Source organism: Malania oleifera, chromosome 7, assembly GCF_029873635.1.
Source record: "Malania oleifera isolate guangnan ecotype guangnan chromosome 7, ASM2987363v1, whole genome shotgun sequence".
Classification (NCBI taxonomy): Eukaryota; Viridiplantae; Streptophyta; class Magnoliopsida; order Santalales; family Ximeniaceae; genus Malania; species Malania oleifera.
The window spans coordinates 1253502-1274852 of record NC_080423.1 but is presented as its reverse complement, the minus strand read 5'-3'; the positions used below and the strand labels follow the sequence as shown (position 1 = coordinate 1274852).

The 21351-nt window shown below is 35.2% G+C and overlaps 1 protein-coding gene across 1 annotated transcript; it reads right to left on the bottom strand.

Moving 5' to 3' along the window:
• Nucleotides 1–9578: 9578 nt before the first annotated feature.
• Nucleotides 9579–16351, bottom strand: LOC131160675 (extradiol ring-cleavage dioxygenase). The gene is made up of 3 exons (XM_058116532.1): nucleotides 15927–16351; nucleotides 10212–10582; nucleotides 9579–9957 (listed from the first exon to the last, which is right to left on the bottom strand). The coding sequence occupies exons 1-3, from the start codon at nucleotides 16158–16160 to the stop codon at nucleotides 9765–9767; spliced, it is 798 nt and encodes a 265-aa protein (XP_057972515.1). The 5' UTR covers nucleotides 16161–16351; the 3' UTR covers nucleotides 9579–9764.
• Between the last annotated feature and the right edge of the window lie 5000 nt (nucleotides 16352–21351).

Below are 21351 nucleotides of genomic sequence, written 5' to 3'. Positions count from 1 at the left end.
GACGAGAACATATCTTCTTTGGGTTTATAGTAATTAGCAAGGTAGTTATGTATTTAATCAAATGAGTTGTAAAAGTCATAAGCTTGAATCTAGGCTCACATAATTGAGTACTATCCCGTGCTGATCAAGAGATCGAGTGTCATGCCCATATATTCGACATGGGATTGAGGACTTTCTTCCATTTTATTTTATTTTATTTTTCTTAGAAGCCAATCCAAAATATCCCACATAAGTTACCATTGAAAATAAGCAATTTATTTTAATCTCGCATCCACTAACAAAAAAAAAAAACCTATTAATTAGTGACCCACAAAAACCATCACCCTAATATTTCAATCAAGGAGTCACCCAAATCGTCACACCATGATCAAAATCTTCACTATTATTAATTAGTTCACCAAGAGCTAACCCAAAAATAGTTCATAAAATTGCACTTATGAATTATTGTTCCAAAACTTACTAATCAAGAACATACCCATATGCCAATTGCCAACATATTCCCAATTGAAACAAAGATTTGGCAGAAAAACCTTTTATATTAATGATTGCTGCACGCTGAACAGGCCAGCCCTCTCCCTCTTGCCTTGGCCCTTGCATGCTGTTCAGCATTATTAACAATAACCTACCTAGTATAATGCTCTTGATGGATCATATATATATATTGCTATATGCTATTGTTGGTGTGTGACTTACTTTTATTTGGGGTTCTTAAGGTTATGATGAATTGTGTCTTTGTCTTATGTATTACTATATATTATATGATTCCTTTCCATCAAAAGCACACACACTGTGTAGTACTATTACTGATGAATTAAAATTAACATATGGAAATGTTGCTTTGAAGGCATGCAGCAAATTATAATAAGTAATATAATATAGACACCCAACAAAAGGAAACCCTTCTCCCTCCAATTTAATTTGCACTAATTCACTGTTATGTTTCGGCATTAAACAAATGCAAATTGCAGCTTTTAGCATTGCTTTTAATTAAGACCTACCTATACCCTCCTAATGTTATCTAATGAGTTCGTAGTATCATGTCATGATCTTCTTTCATTCATTCCATTTGCCCTTATTCATTGAACACAAATGCAATTTCAACTTTATTTACTATCGGGAATTAATTGTTGTAACCTTTCCAACTAAGAAAATGATATTGGGTGCAAATCAATAATTAAGAAAATCTTGATTAGGATAAAAGTATATATAGTTTAGACTCCTTTTGGTAGTACATCTCGTATTACGAGCAAGTTTAATTCAAAACGATTGGGCAATTTAGATGTCCCGAGTTCGATTCTCTACGAGGTCAAACCTGCATTTAAGTGGACACCTATGTCGGAAATTATTATACTAGATATCCTAAAGATTTTTGATCAATTGATATTAATCAGACCCCTTGATTATAATTAAATGAAAACATAGCATAGTAGTTTACTCTGCGTTTTCTTACTGGGCTCAATATAATTTTAAGAGAAATATTGTCAAGAAGTTGCTATAAACTTATTTGGTAAATAAAAATGTGAAACTTACCTTCTAAAGATTACATTCATTAATTCTTACTCACTACATTATGCATATTATAAAATTATATAAAATAGTATGTAAAAAAAAAATTATATATATATAACTGTGATGTTTGAATAGTAAGTGCATGTAATACTACCGAAGAACACATATTGTACTCCGTGTATGGTACAATTACTATGCATATGGTATAATTATATTAAACAGTGGGTAAATTTGAGCATAATGTTTGAATCATAAGTGTAGCATTACTGTCTGACTATTTTTAATTGCTTTTATAATTTTTATTTGTCTATAAATATAAGTTTATGGTTATGATAAGACAAATTTGGTCTATTATTGAGAATTTTTCTCTTCTTGCTTTTACAATATTCCGTTATTTTTTAGATATGCTTAATTCGATGGAATTGCTACATGAAAAAAAAATCATCATATCATTAAAGACACTAAGATTGTGTTTGTGAGCATGAATTTGAACTTGTTTCAAACTTAAACTGTAGAAACCCGAACCCGAAAAATAAAGAGAAAATAAGAAAAAAAGAAAAGGAATTTAAAAAGGGCAAAGAAGTAGGGTTCATCGACGAGTCCCCTATTTTCGTCGACGAACGTCCTTCTGTGTTTCGTCGACAAAGTTCAGACGTCGTCGACGAAGAAATCCCGAACGACAGGAAATTTCAAGCTTAAGGTTCGTCGACGAACCCCTTCTTTCGTCGACAAACGTCCTTCTTCAATTCGTCGATGAAGGTTCCATTTGGTTGACGAAGACGATTGGGTCAACGGTCTATAAATAGGTTTTAACTTCACTTCTTCATTAAGAAAACTAAATCTCTCTCTCTCTCTCTCTCTCTCTCTCTCTCTCTCTCTCTCTCTCTCTCTCTCTCTCTCTAACCACGAACCATACCCCTTCTCTCTACGATTTCTCGCCGTTCGTTGCCTAAATCGATGATTGGAAGCCGCTACGAGGATCTAGGAAAAATTCTCTACAAGTCTAGCGGAGTGGATTTTTGAACTGGGTCTTTCTAGGCATCACTCCAAAGTTTAAGTAAGGGTAGAAATGAGCTATCTATTTAGCATGTAATTAGTTAAATCGGGTGTATGGGTCTGGTAATGTTTAATGGTTGTTAATCTGAGATTTAAGTTGATTAAACTAGGGGAAATGTGGTTTCAGGATTTTGGACTCCGTATTGCCATAGGGTGGGCTTTAGGAGTATCGTAGGAACCTTCTCAGTAAACAGGTAAGAGGATTATATTATGTCAGCTATTTTGAGAAATATGGATGATTTAAATGCAATATATGTTTTTGGAGAAATTAAGGTGGGTGGTTTGATCATCTCCTATTTTCTATAAAATAAGTAGTTTAAATTAAATAAAACCCTGAAAATGTTCAGACCCTATTTTCAGCAATTTACGTCTTTCCCAGTCAGGTTATTTTATTTATGGTTAACAAATAAAAATTGTGTAGCATGGGAACTGCTTTGAAATGGCATATGCAAACAGAATGCTTAAACTGATTTTTGTACAATGTTTGATATAACAGCCGTGGGGCTTGTTTTGATATAACGGCCGAGGGCCGAGTTTTGATCAAATAGCCAGGGGTTGAGTTTTGATATGACGATCGGGGGCCAGGTTTACTAAACATCAGGTTTCATATGAAATGAATTATAATACAGTTTTATTGTGAAAATTGTCATATATGATTCTAGAACCCTATGGATTTGCGATATGTGATATTGTGATCACGGTACCGTAGCTATATGTAGGTAGTGAGTGCAATCACATGAGCATAAAAGTGTGATAATTCGATTGGAGACCTAGGCCACAGTACTACTCCGAGATTTTTGTCGAGGGGCCCCATCTGTGGTATACCGAGTGACCATAGGTAGGCACAATCGTACTTGCGATGTTAGTTTTGACTCAGCTGTGGAATTGCCGGCTGCGAGTTGAGTCCAGCCTTTGGGGCGCACAACCCGTCATGGGGGGAAGCATGTCGTATGAGTATGTGATAGCGTGATCGACGACACTACTTCAGCAGTCCAAGTTGTGTCTTTTATGCATTTATGGACAAATTTACTATAAATGGGCTATATTGAGCCGACAATTTATTATTCAGAAATTATGTATTTTTAGATATACTGATTAGTACAGTTTAAATGTCATTTTCGGATACAGTTAAATGATGGAATTTTATATTCACGAGAGAACTCATGCAAGTCACATGCTGATAATAATATAATTTGTCTTAATGGAGAAGTGTCTCGCCCCATTATACAAATCATTTTCAGGACCTTCAGGGAATCATGCCCAACTTACTACGGTAGGGATTAGACATTTTGGGGGTGCTAGACAAACCTAATGAGTCACTGGTAGTTTTATTTTGTTATTCGGTTGGGTTGTATTAAATAGACAGATAGTTAGATGTATGTATTTAAGAACAATTAGAACTCTGGTAAAGTGTTTGGCTATTTTAGAAATCTTCCGTTGTATGGTTTTAATTTCAATAATGATAGGTGCACCTAGAATTCCCTGGTTAGGGCGGGTTATTATGTATATATGTGTTGTATCAGATAGTATTTATGATTGTATCAGGTTATAAATATTTGGGTTGTTACAGTTGGTATCAAAGCGTATTTCTATATTTATTACAGTTTAAATTTTCAAATCGTTACATAAACAAAACTCAATATAATTTTATACCATATTTCATTTCAACCCACAGGAATTCAATATAATTTTATCGCCTCTTTAGTGGGGTGGAACCTTTTGCATGTGCAATGCCTCCGAATGTTTGGCTTACACTCTAAACCTATTCTAAGCCTAAACCCCTCCCTCCTCAAGCTACCCCTATATTCCTTAAACCTTCCATTTATGAGTGAGGAGATTAGCTATTAGACTCAAGGCCTAGTTTGGCATCACAAGTTAATTAACGTTTAATTTTATTTGTTACTAGATAGTGTGGATAATCAATTATTATCCTAGTTGCTTTTCACAAAGGAGACACAACAAGCAACCTTTACCCCACATCTCAAAAGTTATTGTGGGAAGACAATTGTGTTTTACAACTTCTTCTTCAAAATTTTAATTTTGGGGTAAAAAATAATTTATAAAGGCAATGATAACATTATCAAATACAATATTAAGTGGGCATATTATTTTAATCTAAATAGTCTTAAGTATATAGAGGTATACCTAAATCTGTTCGCTAAATAAGTTAATAGGTCAGGAAGCATTACAACATTTAATTGGTAATTTGTGTGTGCATGTGCATAAGTAATGACAAATATAACATCAGTCAATAATGATTCATGACTCGAAATATTGTTAAAATTAAATAATATTGTGTATTACTTTTGCAACAATATATTATATATAATATATTTATTTATAATTATTAAATAAACATATGAAAAGAAAAAGAATTACTTGTATTAAATTTAAAACTACGATTTATGCTATTGCACTTCTTACAACAAACAACAACAACAACAAAAAACCAAGTCTTAAGTCTCACTAGGTAGGGTCGGCTATATGAATCATTTTCCGCTAATTTATGCAATCATGGATCATTTATCTTGACAGGGATATTAAATCATCACTCATTATCTTCTCCTAAGTTATTTTAGGTCTACCACTGCCCCTTCTACTGCTCCTCACAATAACTAACTCACTCTTCCTCACTGGTGTACTATGCACCCTACGTTGCAAGTGTTCATATCATCTGAGTCGTCCCTCTCTTATCTTATCTTCTGTAGGAGTTACACCTAACTTACCGCGAATATGTTCATTTCTTAATTTATCTTTCAATGTTATACCACTCATCCTTCTAAGCATTCTTATATCGGCAACTTTTACTTTTAAAATATTATGCTTCTTCATCGCCCAATATTCCGATCCATATAACATAACTGGTCATATAGCTGTCCTATAAAACTTCCATTTCAATTTTAAGGATTTTCTACGATCACATAGCACACTTGAAGCACTTCTCCATTTTACTCAACTTGCTTTAACTCTATGCATTACATCATCTTTAATTTCTCCTTCAGAATAGATCCAAGATATTGAAATCTACAACTGTTATTTATTTCTTCATCATCAAGTTTAACTTTGTCTCCAATATTTCTCATATCATTTCTGAAATTACATTTTATATATTCTGTCTTATTTTTACTTATCTTAAAGTCTTTAGATTTCAAAGTTTCTATCTATAATTCTAACTTAGCTTATATTTCGTCTCTAGTTTCATTAATTAATACAATATCATCTGCAAAAAAACATACACCATGAAACCTTATTTTGAATACTCTTAGTCAATTGGTCTATCACTAAAGCAAAACAATAAGGACTCAAAGCAGATCTTTGATGTACACCTATGATAATTAGAAATTCTCTAATATCTCCATTTATAGTCCTTACACTAGTCATTACTCCATCGTACATATCCTTAATGACATCAGTATACCTACTACATACACCATTCTTTTCCTAAAACCCACCATAGAACTTCCCTAGGTATCTTATCATATGCTTTCTTAAGGTCAATAAATATCATATGCAAGTCCCCCTTCTTTTCCCTAAACTTTCCATTAATCTTCTTAAAAGATATATAACTTCTGTGGTAAATCTCCCAAGTATAAAACCAAATTGATTTTCTGAGACCTTCATTTCTAACCTAAATCTTTGTTCAACTACCCTTCCCATAGTTTCATCGTATGACTCATAAGTTTAATTCCATAATAATTATTACAATTTTGAATATCTCCTTTATTTTTGTATATATATGTATTCAAGTGTTTTTCCTCCATTCATCTAATATTTTCTTAATTTTTATAATTTTTGTATTAAACGTCAAACAATTAAAATAATTTAGTATCCAAAGTTAATAAGTAATTCAAATTCAAATTTAGAACCAACTCATGAAATCGTATTTGAATTTTGAATTTAATATTCAGTACTTAACACTAAATTTTACCAAACATCCCCTAATATATTTAAGTCATACGCACACGTATATGTGATAGTCAAATTTCTACAGTTACTTTAACCCTTAACGAGAAGAAAAAGTTCCGAATATTGCTTTATGACAATATTTATAATATATATATACAAAAAATATTCAATCAATTGATTAACTTTAGGAACCCAATCTTCCCTGTCTTGCAGTTTGTCTACTTTCATGCACATTTGGACTGCAATGTCCATCAATGAGAGACAAGAAAAATGTCTTATGATAGATGCTAGTAGGAAGAAAAAAGAAACTCAAAACAATTAATTGCATTGTTGGGAAGACCTTTGAGTTTGCATGTGGTGGGAATAATTACTCTGCCGGACTAAACCAAATCATCAATACCCTTCATACATATAAAAGATCCATCTCATGCATGATGGTTTTTTTATTTTTATTTTTGAAGTTCCAACCCTATTAGGCTATTAGGCTTTGGGATTTTTTGTCTTTAATGTATACAACTCCTCAACTCATACAAGTATAAAATGCAAAAGTTTCCACAATTTTTAGTATTTTCCTCTTAAGATTTTGAAAAGTATAATGTCTTTTCATTAGATTTATCAATGACCATGTCGTTATGAGACAATCGCAATTAAGGGTTGACCACAAAATAAACAAATTCGAAGAAATGAGATCTTTGCTTAAACCAAGTAAGGCTGCAATGTGCTAAACCAAGTTGAGCATTGTCATTTTCAAGCTTGCTTATAAAAATTTCAACCAAACTTGAACTTGAATGAATCTTTAATCAAGTTTCAATAGACTTATTTGAAGGTGTTTGTTCATTTAAATCAAGCTCGAGATGAGTTTAAACTCGTTTTTGAGTTTAACTGAAGAGCAAGTTGATTTGTATTTCATACATTTATTGAATGGATGTACATAAACATACCTTTGTCAACAAAATTATCAAATACAAATAATTTACATCATCACATTATAATATTATGAAAAAAATTACTAGGTTTCAAATCTTAAGAGTTGCGAATTTTCATTTGAAATAATACTTTGGCATTCAAGGGGACAAGGATAGAAGGGCAGACCTGTTATCACAATGGATTAGTCAAATGCTCTAAGGGCTTCAGACAACATCATTTCAAAATATATATATATATTATGAAAAAAAATCCAAGTTGAGGATATTGAAAAAATTTTCATTATTTTTATTTTTTTCACACAAAAAAAAAAAAAAAACAAACAAACAAGGAAATTAAACAAAAGCCTAAAAATTATTTTCAAGTTTATTCAATACAACTTATTCCATTCGATTCATAAGCACATAGTTACAAACGTATTCAATGTGTCTGTTTGCATAAACTCAAATGAGCCCATTCACAAATACTCAAATGAGCTTATTCATGAATGATTTGTGGAGCAAATCGTTATCTTTATTTGCATTCCTATTTGAGCCTCTAATGAACCCACTACTGAGCTTCTGAAAGGCAAAACCAAGCCTATAAAGTAGTATTGTAGATCGATTGTTTGTGAAACTTAATCGAGCCAAGCTCAACATTACTTAGGTATAACTCGTTTAATAAACGAGTGCTCAGGAGTGTACAAAATTGGGGTCAATTATAGCTTATTTATAGAAATAAACAAGCCAAAATAAGTCCTTACTGAATGGAGCGAAGAAAATGTTCGCAAATATAATGGTCATGAATATCTTGGTTCGTTCGCACAATCACACCTTAGGTGAATTTACAAACCTCAAAGCAACCATTTGCACTTTATTTTACCTTGTAAGTAATTGTGATAGTAACTTGTCAATAGAACTAATAACATGTAATATCAGAATTAATGGCAGTTTAAGTTCTTCCTAGTTTAAAATTGATTGCTTGTCCCTTGTGTCATAATATTGAATAAGCGATGAGGCCTTGAGCCCACTTCCACTAGTTCATCTCCCCACCTCCTGGATTCAAGTCCTCTGCAGTGAACGAATTGGGGGAGTTAAGGGCAGAGCGCCTTGTCATGAGGCCATATATGCCCTCCCTATGGGTGCCTTAGCAGAGCTAGCTAGCACTGCCTCAAACCCAATTTAGTTCCTGCGCTCAGTGAATAGTTCTTCCTCCTTTACCTGAAATTCATTCTAAACAAACAGGTACAATGCAGTTCTTTTCTTATATAGTGCTTCATTTACGAAAGAATGCGCACGATCACCAATGAAGTTTTTCTTCAAAACCGGCTACACAAATGACACTTGGCAATGAAGTTGGCACAGGGAATCAAGAAGATGGCATTGAGGATGGATATGAGCAGGATGGCGTGAAATGGGATTGGGTGCTTACAATGTTGAACTGTTTTGCTTTGTCAATTGGGTGGAACAATGTCCAACTACCACATTCTTTCATGTGCTGTTCAGACAAATGATCCTGCCTTCCTGTTTAGATAACCTTTGGGGACCTGTGTCATATGCTGAGGAAAATGTCGATAGATAATCTTCCTGTTACATCAACAGAAAGGATTGATCAAGAAAACAAGGCCTGCAGGAATAAGGCCCTTGAAAATCTTGTTTGGACGAGGAAAACTTTCATGGGCGAATTGGCAATGTAGGAGTTTGGAAAAAGATTTGGAAGCTGAAAATGATGTGTAAAGTTGCATCAGGAAAAAAGAACCAAAAAAAAAAAGAACCTTCTTCGGTTGTCATTTGACGAATGCAATCCGATTCACAGGTTTTAGGATCAGAGTGGAAAATCCAAACTTTGAATTCCCTGTTTGAGAAAATGTGAGAATGAAGAATAAACTAGCTTCTGAGCTATGGAGGTTGATCATAACAAAAACTTTGCCAGGTTGTTAATTCCTTCGTGGAATATAATTCAATGAACCTAAGAGAACCAACATAATGTTCTAAAGAAAAAAAAATTCTACTGCAGGAAAATAAGAGACCAAACATTCTATCAGAAAAAACAAGAAGCTCAAAGCATGAAAGCTTTTCAAGCCTGCATTGCCCTGAATTCAGATGGAAGAGTTGGGGGTTTTTACTGTTTAGATAGGGCTGAGCCTTATACCAATTTTAAGTCCTCTGGCTGGGGAAGCCCAAACCTCAATTCAAGTACAACAATTGAGAGAGAATGAACTTTGATTTAAGTACAGCAATTCAGTAAGCAAACTCAAATTAGCTTACATTACATTTTATTTAAGAGAGCATGCCATCATGGTCCAAATAAGCAACTTGTAGCTACATTCCATCAGTAGATTACATCACACAAGCATGGATTATTAACATATATTTCAGCAGCAGAAAGATTCAGCTGTCTGCGGTGAACTGATAAGAAGCATAAGAAATAGTACCATTGCTCCAGCTGTGGTGAATGAGTTTTGCCTTTGCATTTTCATCCGCAGCTCCCATGGCAACATGCAATGGATAGAAGTGGTCAGGCCAAGGATGAGCCATCTTTGCATGTGGAGCCTTCACTTTGTAATGATTCACATCTTCATATCTAAAATGGAAAGCCCAATAACAAGAATACTTAAATGTCAAACAAAGGAAACAGCCTTCGCTCCAACGAAAAATGAAAATCAGAGAGGAGAGATAAATACTTAAAAGCAGCTTTTAATCCCGTTTCAAGATTAAAACAATCAACTGTTCATTTTAAAGCACATTCTTGTTTCAGTGCCCAGCAGACTATACCACCAACATACCAAACAATGCAGATTGCAGAGAGAGATGAGAGCTCAGTTAGTAAACCATTACCTTCCATCTAGGAGAGCTTCTTTGAGCCAATTATCAAACTCCAATGCCCAAGGAACTGTGGCAACATTACCATGTCCGAGGGACCTCAAGTTGTGAGTGGCACTTCCAGAGCCAATGATGAGAACACCTTCCTCCTTAAGAGGAGCCAATGCCCTACCTAAGCTGTAGTGATAAGTTGCATCCCTGTCCGTCTGAACAGAGAGTTGGCACACTGGGATATCAGCTTCTGGGTACATGAGCATGAGTGGAACCCAAGCACCATGGTCAAGTCCACGCTTTTTATCTTCCTTCACAGTACTAAAACCAGATGCCATGAGCACTTCCTTCACCCTCTTTGCCAATTGTGGAGCTCCTGGTGCCAGATACTTGAGCTACTAGTAGTAAAAATGGGGGGAAAGGAAAAAATTTGAAAATGGACATAAAAAATTGGAATATCACTATTAACAAACATCAACCATAGGGCCTAATGGAGCCCTTAGTGTTCTATCATTTGGAGATACAAATCCTCGCTTAACATTTTGTAATAGTAAAACACATTTAGGGCCTGTTCAATAACAGAAAATATTTTCCCTTTTCTTTTCAGTTTTCCAAAGAATCACAAAAATGCCACCTTATTTTTCAGCTTTCCAACATTTGTCTAAAGAATTTTTAAAATAGTAGAAATTTATTTTCCCTTTTTTCTATACAAAAGTTAGAAAACTGGAAAATAAGATTATATTTTTGTAATTTCTTAGAAAAATAAAAATTAAAAAAAATGAAATTTTCACAAGTGAACATACCCACAGATGTACTTTGTTTACTCATTTGAATTCAAAGCAATTATGGTGCCTAATAACTCCAAATTTGGCCCCAATTAATTAGAAGGTAGGAGCCTCCAATGCCATTCCAAACAAGATAATGGGTAGAATGGAAGGTGAGTGTTGAGAGTATCACATGGATTATGGAAAATTTCTGGATGGAGCAAGTGCATGTACACTCCAAGAATTTCGTGCTCTTCAATCTTTTTTTCTAAGAACAGTGTCACCTACTTGCATTATACAGCCACATCTTTCATCTAATTTGTCAAGAACAATAGAATGCAAAAGGGAAACTACACATGGACCCCATCAATTTTCTGTAGAACTCACTTTGATTCCTCTAATATCATAATGTAACACACTTGGACCCACTCAACTTTCAGGAGTACTTCAACTTACTGTTCCAATGAGGGGCAAATTTCTAATTTAAAACATAGCATGCAAGTCGAATAGCTAATGTTAACCAAATGAATCTAATAGAGTTAATTGGCTATTCAAGACCCATCAAATTATGGGTCCTTGCCTCATGTCCGTTGTCATGTCAGCACCCCCTAAAAATATATATTAAGTCATATCATTCATTAAGTGTGTGGTATTGAATAGATCAAGTGATTATGAAATTATCTGTTAAGAATATGGGAGATTTGGCATTAAAATTGATGAGAGAGAATCACTCTTGAGATTGGTCAAAGAAGCAAATAAGGGCCGATTTGTTGAGATTGATATTATTGATTGATTTGGCTTGATTGTAGGTAATTGATCAGGCTAAATTGGTGTAATTTGTCTATAGAGAATGTGTATATAGGGGCCTCTGTATAGTGTAATCTTCACACCGAGAAATATACAATTCTCAATTCTTCTTCTCTTTTTGTCTTCCCACTATGAATTTCTAGACTCTGAATTTCTTCATGGTATCAGAGCTTTAGGATTCCGAAGGGCATAATCTTCTCCTCTCAATTTTTTCTTCTCGATGACAAAACAAACCACTCTCTATTTTTCTTTTCTAGGCTCCTCAACATGATTATCACACATTGTTCAGCCCTATATTTTCTACTATTTCTTTGCAACAAACTGTTAGTAAGCTACAGCATATTTCAATTGCTGTAAGTTTTCTCCAAATTTTTTTTTTTTTCTCCTTTCTACAAAGGCTGTCATTTTTATTAGTGGGATTTACAGTATTCTCAACAAATACAATGTCTAGGCAAGCTCTGGCTAAGAAAAGTCTTGGGTTTTAAGCGGTCCATTGTGACTCCCCTCACTTTCCTGGGAGGTTACTTGGTTGTCTTTTCGAGATTACTGTCTGCACCACTTCCTACATTATGGCTTCCAATGTTGAAAGCACCCAATCTTCTCAAAAATTTGATGATCCTAGTCACCACCTGTTTCTTAGCAACACCGACAATCCCGGTGTTGTTTTGGTTTCTCAACCATTGATGGAAACCAATTACACCACATGGAGTCAATCTATGCTCATTGCCCTTGACACCAAAAACAAGATTGGCTTCATCGATGGCACTGTTCCCAAGCCTTCCAAATCTTCCCCTGCAAAATACCGCCAGTGGTTCCACTGCAACAACATGGTAAAAGCTTGGTTAATCAATTCTCTTTCTCAAGACATTTATGCTAGCATTATTTTATGTGACCTTGCTCGAGCTATTTGGGTAGATTTGAAGGATCGTTTTTCCCAAGTCAATGACCCTCGCATGTATCACGTTGAACAAGAAATTCATAATCTTGTTCAAGGCAATACATTGGTGGCTACATATTTAACCAAGCTGAAGCTATTATGGGATGATCTTGCATCACTTCAACCCCATTTGTTTCAAGAGGACATTGCTCAATACCAGCAATACCAGCACACCATGAAGTTCCTCATGGGCCTTTATAAGTCTTTTGGTGCCATCTGTGCCCAGATTTTGTTGATAGACCCTCTCCCCACAATCAGTCACATCTACGGCTTGGTTCTTCAAGAGGAATGTCAAAGGAACATTCAGGCCTTAGCCGCCAAAGGTATCCTCCTCACTCCAAAAGATGGGAAGAATGAATGATCCCTTTTTCTTTTTCAAGCCAATATGCCTAAACATTTTTGGGGTCATGCTCTTCTCTCTACAACTTATTTGATTAATAGAACACCCACTCATCTTTTGGATGGAAAATCTTCCTATGAGAAGCTATACAGTACCCCACCTAAATACAACCATCTTCAAGTCTTTGGATGTCTTTGTTATGCCTCCACTCACTTCTGTCATCCCTCCAAATTTGATCCCCATGTGATCCGTTGTGTCTTCCTTGGCTATCCATACGTCCAAAAAGGTTATGAGCTATACGATCTTGCAACTCACCAAACCTTTGTATCCTATGATGTAGTCTTTTACGAGGATCAATTTCCTTTTAGCCAAACTGCCTCAGAGTCACCCTCCACTATTTTACCTCATCCCATTGACTCTCCAGATCTTCTTTCTGAACACTCTACCAAGCCACATACTTCCCCACCTAATGATGTTCCCCTTTCTCCTACCCCACCTGTCCAAATTCGGCGATCCAAACGTCAGATTCAACCACCTACCTACTTACAGGATTTTCATGTTGAACAAGCACTCCCGTCTCGACCTATCCCACCACCTGACTTAGCGACAGTCCGCTCCTCATTTACTTTTTATCCTCTCTCTAATTTTCTTTCTTATGATTCTCTTTCTCCTACACACCGTGCCTTCACCACTGCCATCACCCTCGCACAAGAACCCAAGTCATTCTTGCAGGCTATGCAGGATCCTAAGTGGTGTGATGCCATGCGTGCTGAGATTGATGCTTTGGAGCCAACCGTACTTGGACTTTGACTCCTCTTCCATCTCATAAGAAACCCATTGGTTGCAAATGGGTATACAAAATCAAAAACAATCCAAACAGTCATGTGGAACGTTATAAGGCTCGTCTTGTTGCTAAAGGCTATAATCAAAAGGAAGGTATCGATTACTCTGAAACCTTTGCTCCTGTTGCAAAAATGGTTACTGTTCGCACTGTTCTCGCCCTTGTTGCTGCACAAAATTGGCATCTCCATCAAGTTGATGTCAACAATGCCTTCCTACATGGAGACCTCGATGAAGACATCTACATGCACCTTCCTCCTAGTTTTGGACGAAAGGGGGAGAACTAATTTTGCAAGCTCAACAAATCCCTATACGGCCTCAAACAAGCCTCCAGGCAATGGTATGCCAAGCTTTCTTCCACTCTCATTAGTGCTAGATATAAATAGTCTAAAGCCGATTATTTCATGTTCGTCCGATCCTACGAAAACAGTTTCACCATGTAGATGACATCATCTTGACAGGAAACAACTTGGAACAGATTGATGCACTCAAGAAATACTTGAGAAAATGTTTTAAACTCAAAGATCTTGGCATTCTAAAATATTTTTTGGGTATAGAAGTGGCCCACTCAAAAACTAGCATCCTTTTATCATAAAGGAAATATGTCTTGGAGATACTAGAGGAAACTGGATTTCTTGGTGCTAAACCAGGAAATCTACCCATGGAACCAAATCTGGCCCTTAGTGAGACTGATGGAGAACCACTTTCAGATCCATCTTCATACCGACGGTTGGTTGGGAAGCTGATATATTTTACCATCACTACGCTAGACTTAGCATATGCCGTACACATTCTAAGTCAATTCATGGACAAACCTCGAACATCTCACTTGGATGCAGCACATCGAGTCTTACGATATCTTAAACAATCATCTGGACAAGGAATTTTCCTATCAACTTCCAATAATGTTCAATTGCATGCAATTTGTGATGCAGATTGGGGTCGATGTAGAGATACTCAGCGATCAATCACCAGATACTGTGTTCTACTTGGAAACTCACCAATTTCTTGGAAGACCAAAAAGCAAACAACAATTTCACGATCCTCGGCCGAAGCAGAGTACAGATCTATGGCATCAAAATGTTGTGAGATTACTTGGTTACAGCAACTTCTGATAGATCTCTAGATAGCACATCCACAACCAGTCAAGTTATAGTGTGATAACAAAGCAGCTATCCACATTGCATCGAATCTGGTATTCCATGAACGAACAAAGCACATAGAGATCAATTGTCATTTCCTTTGAGAGAAGCTTCAAAACCAAGTCATTCAAACCATTCACATACCTACAAGTCAACAACCAACAGATCTATTTACCAAAGTTCTTGGACCTACTCAATTCAACCATCTACTGAACAAGTTAAGTGTCATTATTATCCACTCCAAATAAGGGTCGATTTGTTGAGATTGATATTATTGATTGATTTGGCTTGATTGTAGGTAATTGATTAAGCTAAATTGGTGTAATTTATCTATAGAGAATGCGTATAAATAGGAGCCTTTGTATAGTGTAATCTTCACACCGAGAAATATACAATTCTCAATTCTCCTTCTCTCTTTGTCTTCCCTCTATGAATTTCTAGATTCTGAATGTCTTCATTATCTCAACGATTTATAACATGGGATTTGATTAATAACCAAGGATCAGTGTTTGGATAAAACGAGCCTTAATCATAAATTCACACTGCAACACTGAGGGAAAACTGTTGTTGGTTCTTAAAAGCTAATGGGAGATCCTTCAAACTCTTTTTTCCAAGCTAGCAAGATCTGAAAACTCCGGGCATGGCTCCATTCTCATCAATTCTAGTCAACAAACAATAAACCCAATAAAAAATGGAGGGAACAAATCCAACCCTACCAACAGATTGAGAACGAGACAAATATATATATATTAAGATTGAACATGAATGTTTTTTTAAGCAAAAGGGAATGACCAAAATCTGAAAAATACAACGGATTATGTAAACCTAATTCTAAATCAGACGCAAAGGGGGGTTTATAGTAATAGAAATAGACGGCGCGGGAAGGTGGGGATGGTGAATGTATCTTACCTGATACATGGGTTGGGGGAAACCGTAGAAATCATGGATGGTGTCGTTGCGGAGAACGGTGTTGACGGTGGGTTCGGAGGTCTCCCAGTGACCGGAAATCACCAGAATCGAATTGGGTCTGTGGGGGAAAATGGCGTCCTTCCATGACTTTAAGAAATGCCTCGCCTCCATCGACTCGTCGATGGCCAGCATCGGCGATCCGTGCGATATGTAGAACGTCTCCTTCAATCCCATCTTCAATCCTTTCTTCCTCCCTCCGACCTGAATTGCATATGTATAAATTTAAACACACGCACCAAACCAGAAAACGAGCAGGTGAACGTTTGACGCAAGGCAGCTCCCTCTGCTTTTCTTCAGCGTTCTTTAGATTTCTCTTAGGGGAGATTTTTACAAATGAATCCTTGTAAGTCGGTAAGAGTAAGACCGGTCTTTTTTTTTAATATTAAAATTATATGTTGACATTTGACTTTACGTTTAGGTGTCTTCCAGTTAAGAGTCATGACTTTTCACCCGCAGGTATGGTTCAGGTGATAGTGCGGGCTGCGAGAGTGTCTCTCACAAGATCAAGTGTTCAGACCCTCTCGGATTCATTTTCGTCCCTGGATTTCTGAAATTTACTTCCCTTTAGAGTTGTGGGGTTGGCTTCAAAAGACACGGGATTAGTCATGTGGACCATAAAATGGACACGTAGAAACTCGATGCGTAATCCAAAAAAAAAGAGTTATGACTTTTCTATTATTTATTTATTTTATTTTATTAAGAAAGGTGCAACACGACTACTTCTCAGATGTCACACATCCTAGTACTACTCTTACTCAATCACGATCCGATGCATTAGTACTATTATGATCGCAGCACCCAAATAGTAAGAGGTTAAGGAGGGGTTCATGTGAATTTGTGTGCCCACTACTTCCCATACGAATGTGTCGAGACTTGGCTAACATTGTGTCTCCTACTTTATGCCACACCTACTTTATATGTTAAAAGTTTATACATACATACATAAATATATAAGTAAAAGAAGAGGAAATGTATTTTAAAAGAATTGTTTTGCTTGCGTTGACTTGTAACAAATAGAAGATCATATTTTAAAAGGATTCATATCATTTAATTTATGTGAAAACATTGCATATCATAATGGTAAAGATGTAAAATACAAGTGTCATGTAAATGTGTCGAACCCACTTTGACAAAATAGGTAAAATGTTATTACACTAATGATATGATCAATTTTGTTCCATCTTAGTATTACAGTTTTGTTCTATATAAAAATAGTTTACGAATGTAAACCCTAACCCAGTCTAAAATTAAAATTGTGTGTTATTTTTTTTGTTTCGGTTGTTGAAACATAAGTGTTTTTTTCTATTTTTATTTTTTAAATAACTATTAAGGTGCGTATTGATAAAAATTGTCTTGTTAGCCCTAGTGTTATTGCCTCTATCTAAATAAAATATTACGAAAGCGAGAGAAGGGAGTTCGTTATTAAAATTTATTTTTTAATTTATACATGATCAATGGTCATTAAAAAGATCGAGATATTAATAAATTTAATCATTGCGATTTGTGAATTCAAGAATATAATTATAGTAAAATTTAAAGTTTGAAACTTAGATTTTGAAGCTATAGATTTTTCAAAATTTATATAACTTTTGAATCGTAAATTAAAATTCAAAACTCAAAATCCTAAACACAAATTTCAAAATATTTATATATATAAATGATAAAAAAAATCAATAAATGCCATTTTGTTGACAGATTCAAATATTTAATTTGTAGTTTGATCAGTAATAATCTCTTGAATTCCATTTTTTGTTAATTCATTAAAATCCTTTCACCATTAATTAATTTAAAAAGTTGTGAATTCAAGAACATAAACATGATAACTTTTTATCACGTGAATTAAAGTTCGGAATTCAATTCAAATATTAAATTTAAATTCATCCGCAAATCAAAATGCAATAAAAATTTTAAACAAAAATCTTGCAACTCTTAAACATCTACAAGAACCCAAATTTAAAACTCAATATTTCAACATAATAATAAATTTAAAGAATTTATGCAAAAGGGTTTCCTAAAATTTTTTTAGAAAGGGCAAAAAAACAAACAATCAAATTAGCAAAAGCGGCTTAAATTTTGATTTGATCGTACAAAAGAAGCTTTCTCTACTCCCAAATCTAAACCCTAATTTGTGGAAGTTCAAAAACAAACAATACGGGCCATAGATTTCTGATAAAAAAATTTTGCCTCATTTGCAGAAGAACATCAGCACCAGCGGTGGAATTCCGATGATCAGAAATTATCTGGATTTTCCTTCACCGCAAAATCAAAACTCAAATAAAAAACAGTCAGATCCTGATTCTGCTCAAGAGAAAGGGCACCGCCGCCATTCTTGCTCAAGAAGCTCCTGAACTCCTCCTCACTGGCCACCTCCACTTTGACCATTTCCACCTCCGCCACCACCGCGAACCCCATCACCCCGTGGCGCTCCGTCACGGCCGCCGCGAGCGCCGCCATCATCGACGCCAGGACGCCGCACGTGCGCTCGTCGGCGCCGAAGTTAGACAAAATGAAGCTGGACACCCACTCTTCGGCGCCGGAAGGCACCGCCATCAACTCAGCCGGGACCTCGCACGCCGCGGCGAACTCCGGACTGGACACGTCGTCGATCAGCACCGTAGCGCCGCCCGGCAGACCCAGCTGCAGTTGGTACCTCTCTTTAACCCTAACCTGAGGGAAGAACCAGGGGTCGGAATATTGCGGGGGGTCGGCGGTCGTCGCCGGCGATTCGCAGACGTACATCCTGTTCACCGAACATACAACCCCAGACGCCATTGAAGCTCTGTTTGCTTTTCTGAGAGATTTCAACGGCGAGACAGATAGAGAAACAGAAGGAAGAAATGAAGAGGGGAGAACCAGAGAAAATGAGACTGAGATTGAGATCGAGATTGAGGGGTTCTATATATATAGATGTCAGAAGATTATCTGATAAGGAAAGTGAAGTTTATACAGGCCGATGATGCGATCAAAATTTTCAAATTAAAAAGAAGGCCGTTGGAGATCAGGGCGGATTTATAGCTGCTCTGTTGATTTCAAATTAAAATAGGCAACTTTGAGCTCATCACTTCTTTGCACTTCCCTTCTTGGGTTTATTTATTATTTCTATTTAATTTTGTCATTATTATATCATTTATTTAGATTTTTTTTCCCAAAAGTATATTATGTGCATGTTCAAAAATTATTAGGTTAGGCCTAAATAATTATACCCATGTCGCATTTACGATAATGAATCAGTTTAGATTTTAGATAATTTTTGAATTGATAATTACATATTTAAGTCAATTTTTTTAAGTCATTCGAAATTTTAGGATTTGGTTGGTTGAACAATTAGGCAACTTAATATGATAATTTTCTAACATGATCATCACGGGTCTAAATAATCATATTCATGTCAATGAACCGGTTAGATAATTATGTGTAATAATCGCATTCATGTTGCATTTAAGATAATTATGTGTAATAATTGAGTTTTCGATATTTAATTTAAAAATGATTTGCCTAAATTTTTTTTATCAATTTATTATTATTATTATTATTATAGACAAAGGGGCACGAGGGGAAATGAAACAAACCAAAACCCACGTACAATTTTTCTTATTTTTTTTTTCTCTTTGTCGATTAGATACTTACATCTAACTCGAGCTACACAACGGGATTTAAACTTAAAACCTTTGATACGACAGCTATAAGGTTTAACAATTGGATATTCTTAAAGAAATAAAATCTATATTAGATTCATTTATCACCACTAGCATGAGCATTGTCATTCCCAGGTCCATCCTGAAAAGAGAATAAATATAGCCTGAGGACCTTATCTCCATAATATAACTAATACATTAATCTGACTAAGAACCTCATATAACCAATTACCCTAACGTTCATATTCTCTATTTAAGATTCAGTCTTACAATTTAAAAAATTAACTCAACGATAATTTATCATGATTTTTCTAAAATCATCACCCCAAGAAAATCACAGAAACCACCACGAATTTCCTGCCTCCAGATTGCGAAACCAAAACTCTAAATTCTCATCTTAACTTCCAACAATGACTCACTAAAATCCTGATCTACCCATTTCCTATCCTCTTCAAGATCTATTCCTATACTCTACTATTGTTTCTCACTGTGTACTAAAGTCTACAGAATTTAGTAACCTACGTTCTAATACCACAATTGTAACGACCCCACTATTGTGCTATATTTTTTCCACATAATATTAATAACAATAATTTTAATATCATAAAACATAAACAAAGTCAACCCGGACCCAAAGGAATACCAGGGATAAATTTGTCCATACATACGTTAACTATGCAGTGGAAACCATGAAATACCCAAACCTTATATACAATACTAGAGTTCTATTATGACCATAAATACACATATACATCCCCAAAAAGAAACACAGTGTCCTAGGGGCTCACCCAAAACTACAACTCCCAACTCAAAAACTTACCCTACAACGAGGGCAGTACTAAGACCTCCTCTATCTTAGAGCTCGCTCCGCTCATCTATCTGGATTTCCTTAAATGTTTGAATTTTTGGGGTGAGACACATCTCAGTAAATGAGATAGGTTAACATCAGTGTGTGGCACATGAGTTCTTATTGTGTTATAAACATATATTGTAAATAAATTACAGTAACATATTTAACTGTATCTGATAAGTTAGGAAAATATGTACTCATACTTATAAATCTGGTAATTCATATTTAATTACTTAACATAAACACACAATATTATTGTAGTAACCAAGAAAAAAAATAATAATAATAATAAAATTTAATTTTAAAAAAATATAATTATAATAAAATAATAAAATAAAATTAATTAATTAAATTAACAAGTAAAATGAATAGTATGATAAGGAAAATATATATATATATATATATATATATTGAAGCATGTATATATATATATATATATATATATGTGTGTGTGTGTGTGTGTGTGTGTATATATATATATAAGTAAGTTATTATGATATGTATTTAATATAAAGGTTAAAGGTATATATATATATAGAAAGTGGAAAGCTTCTTCAAGAAGCTTACTTGGATATTTTTTGGAAGTGCTCTCTCTCTCTCTCTCTCTCTCTCTCTCTCTCTCTTCTTTCTCTCTCCTACGACTCTCTCTCTTCGATTCCAGGCTAGTTTTACGCCGGATTGACAAACCGAAGCCACCACGACGCTCCTGGCGAAGTTCTCTACAAGTCTGCTGGAGCGGATCGTCAGGGAAACGAAGTTGGATTTCATCCCAAATCCAAGCTAAGGCTTTATATTCAATATTTGGATTTTTGACAGTTGAAGAAAATGATATACGCATAAAAATACTGAACTTTAATACTGAAAATTTTCAGTTCCAGGG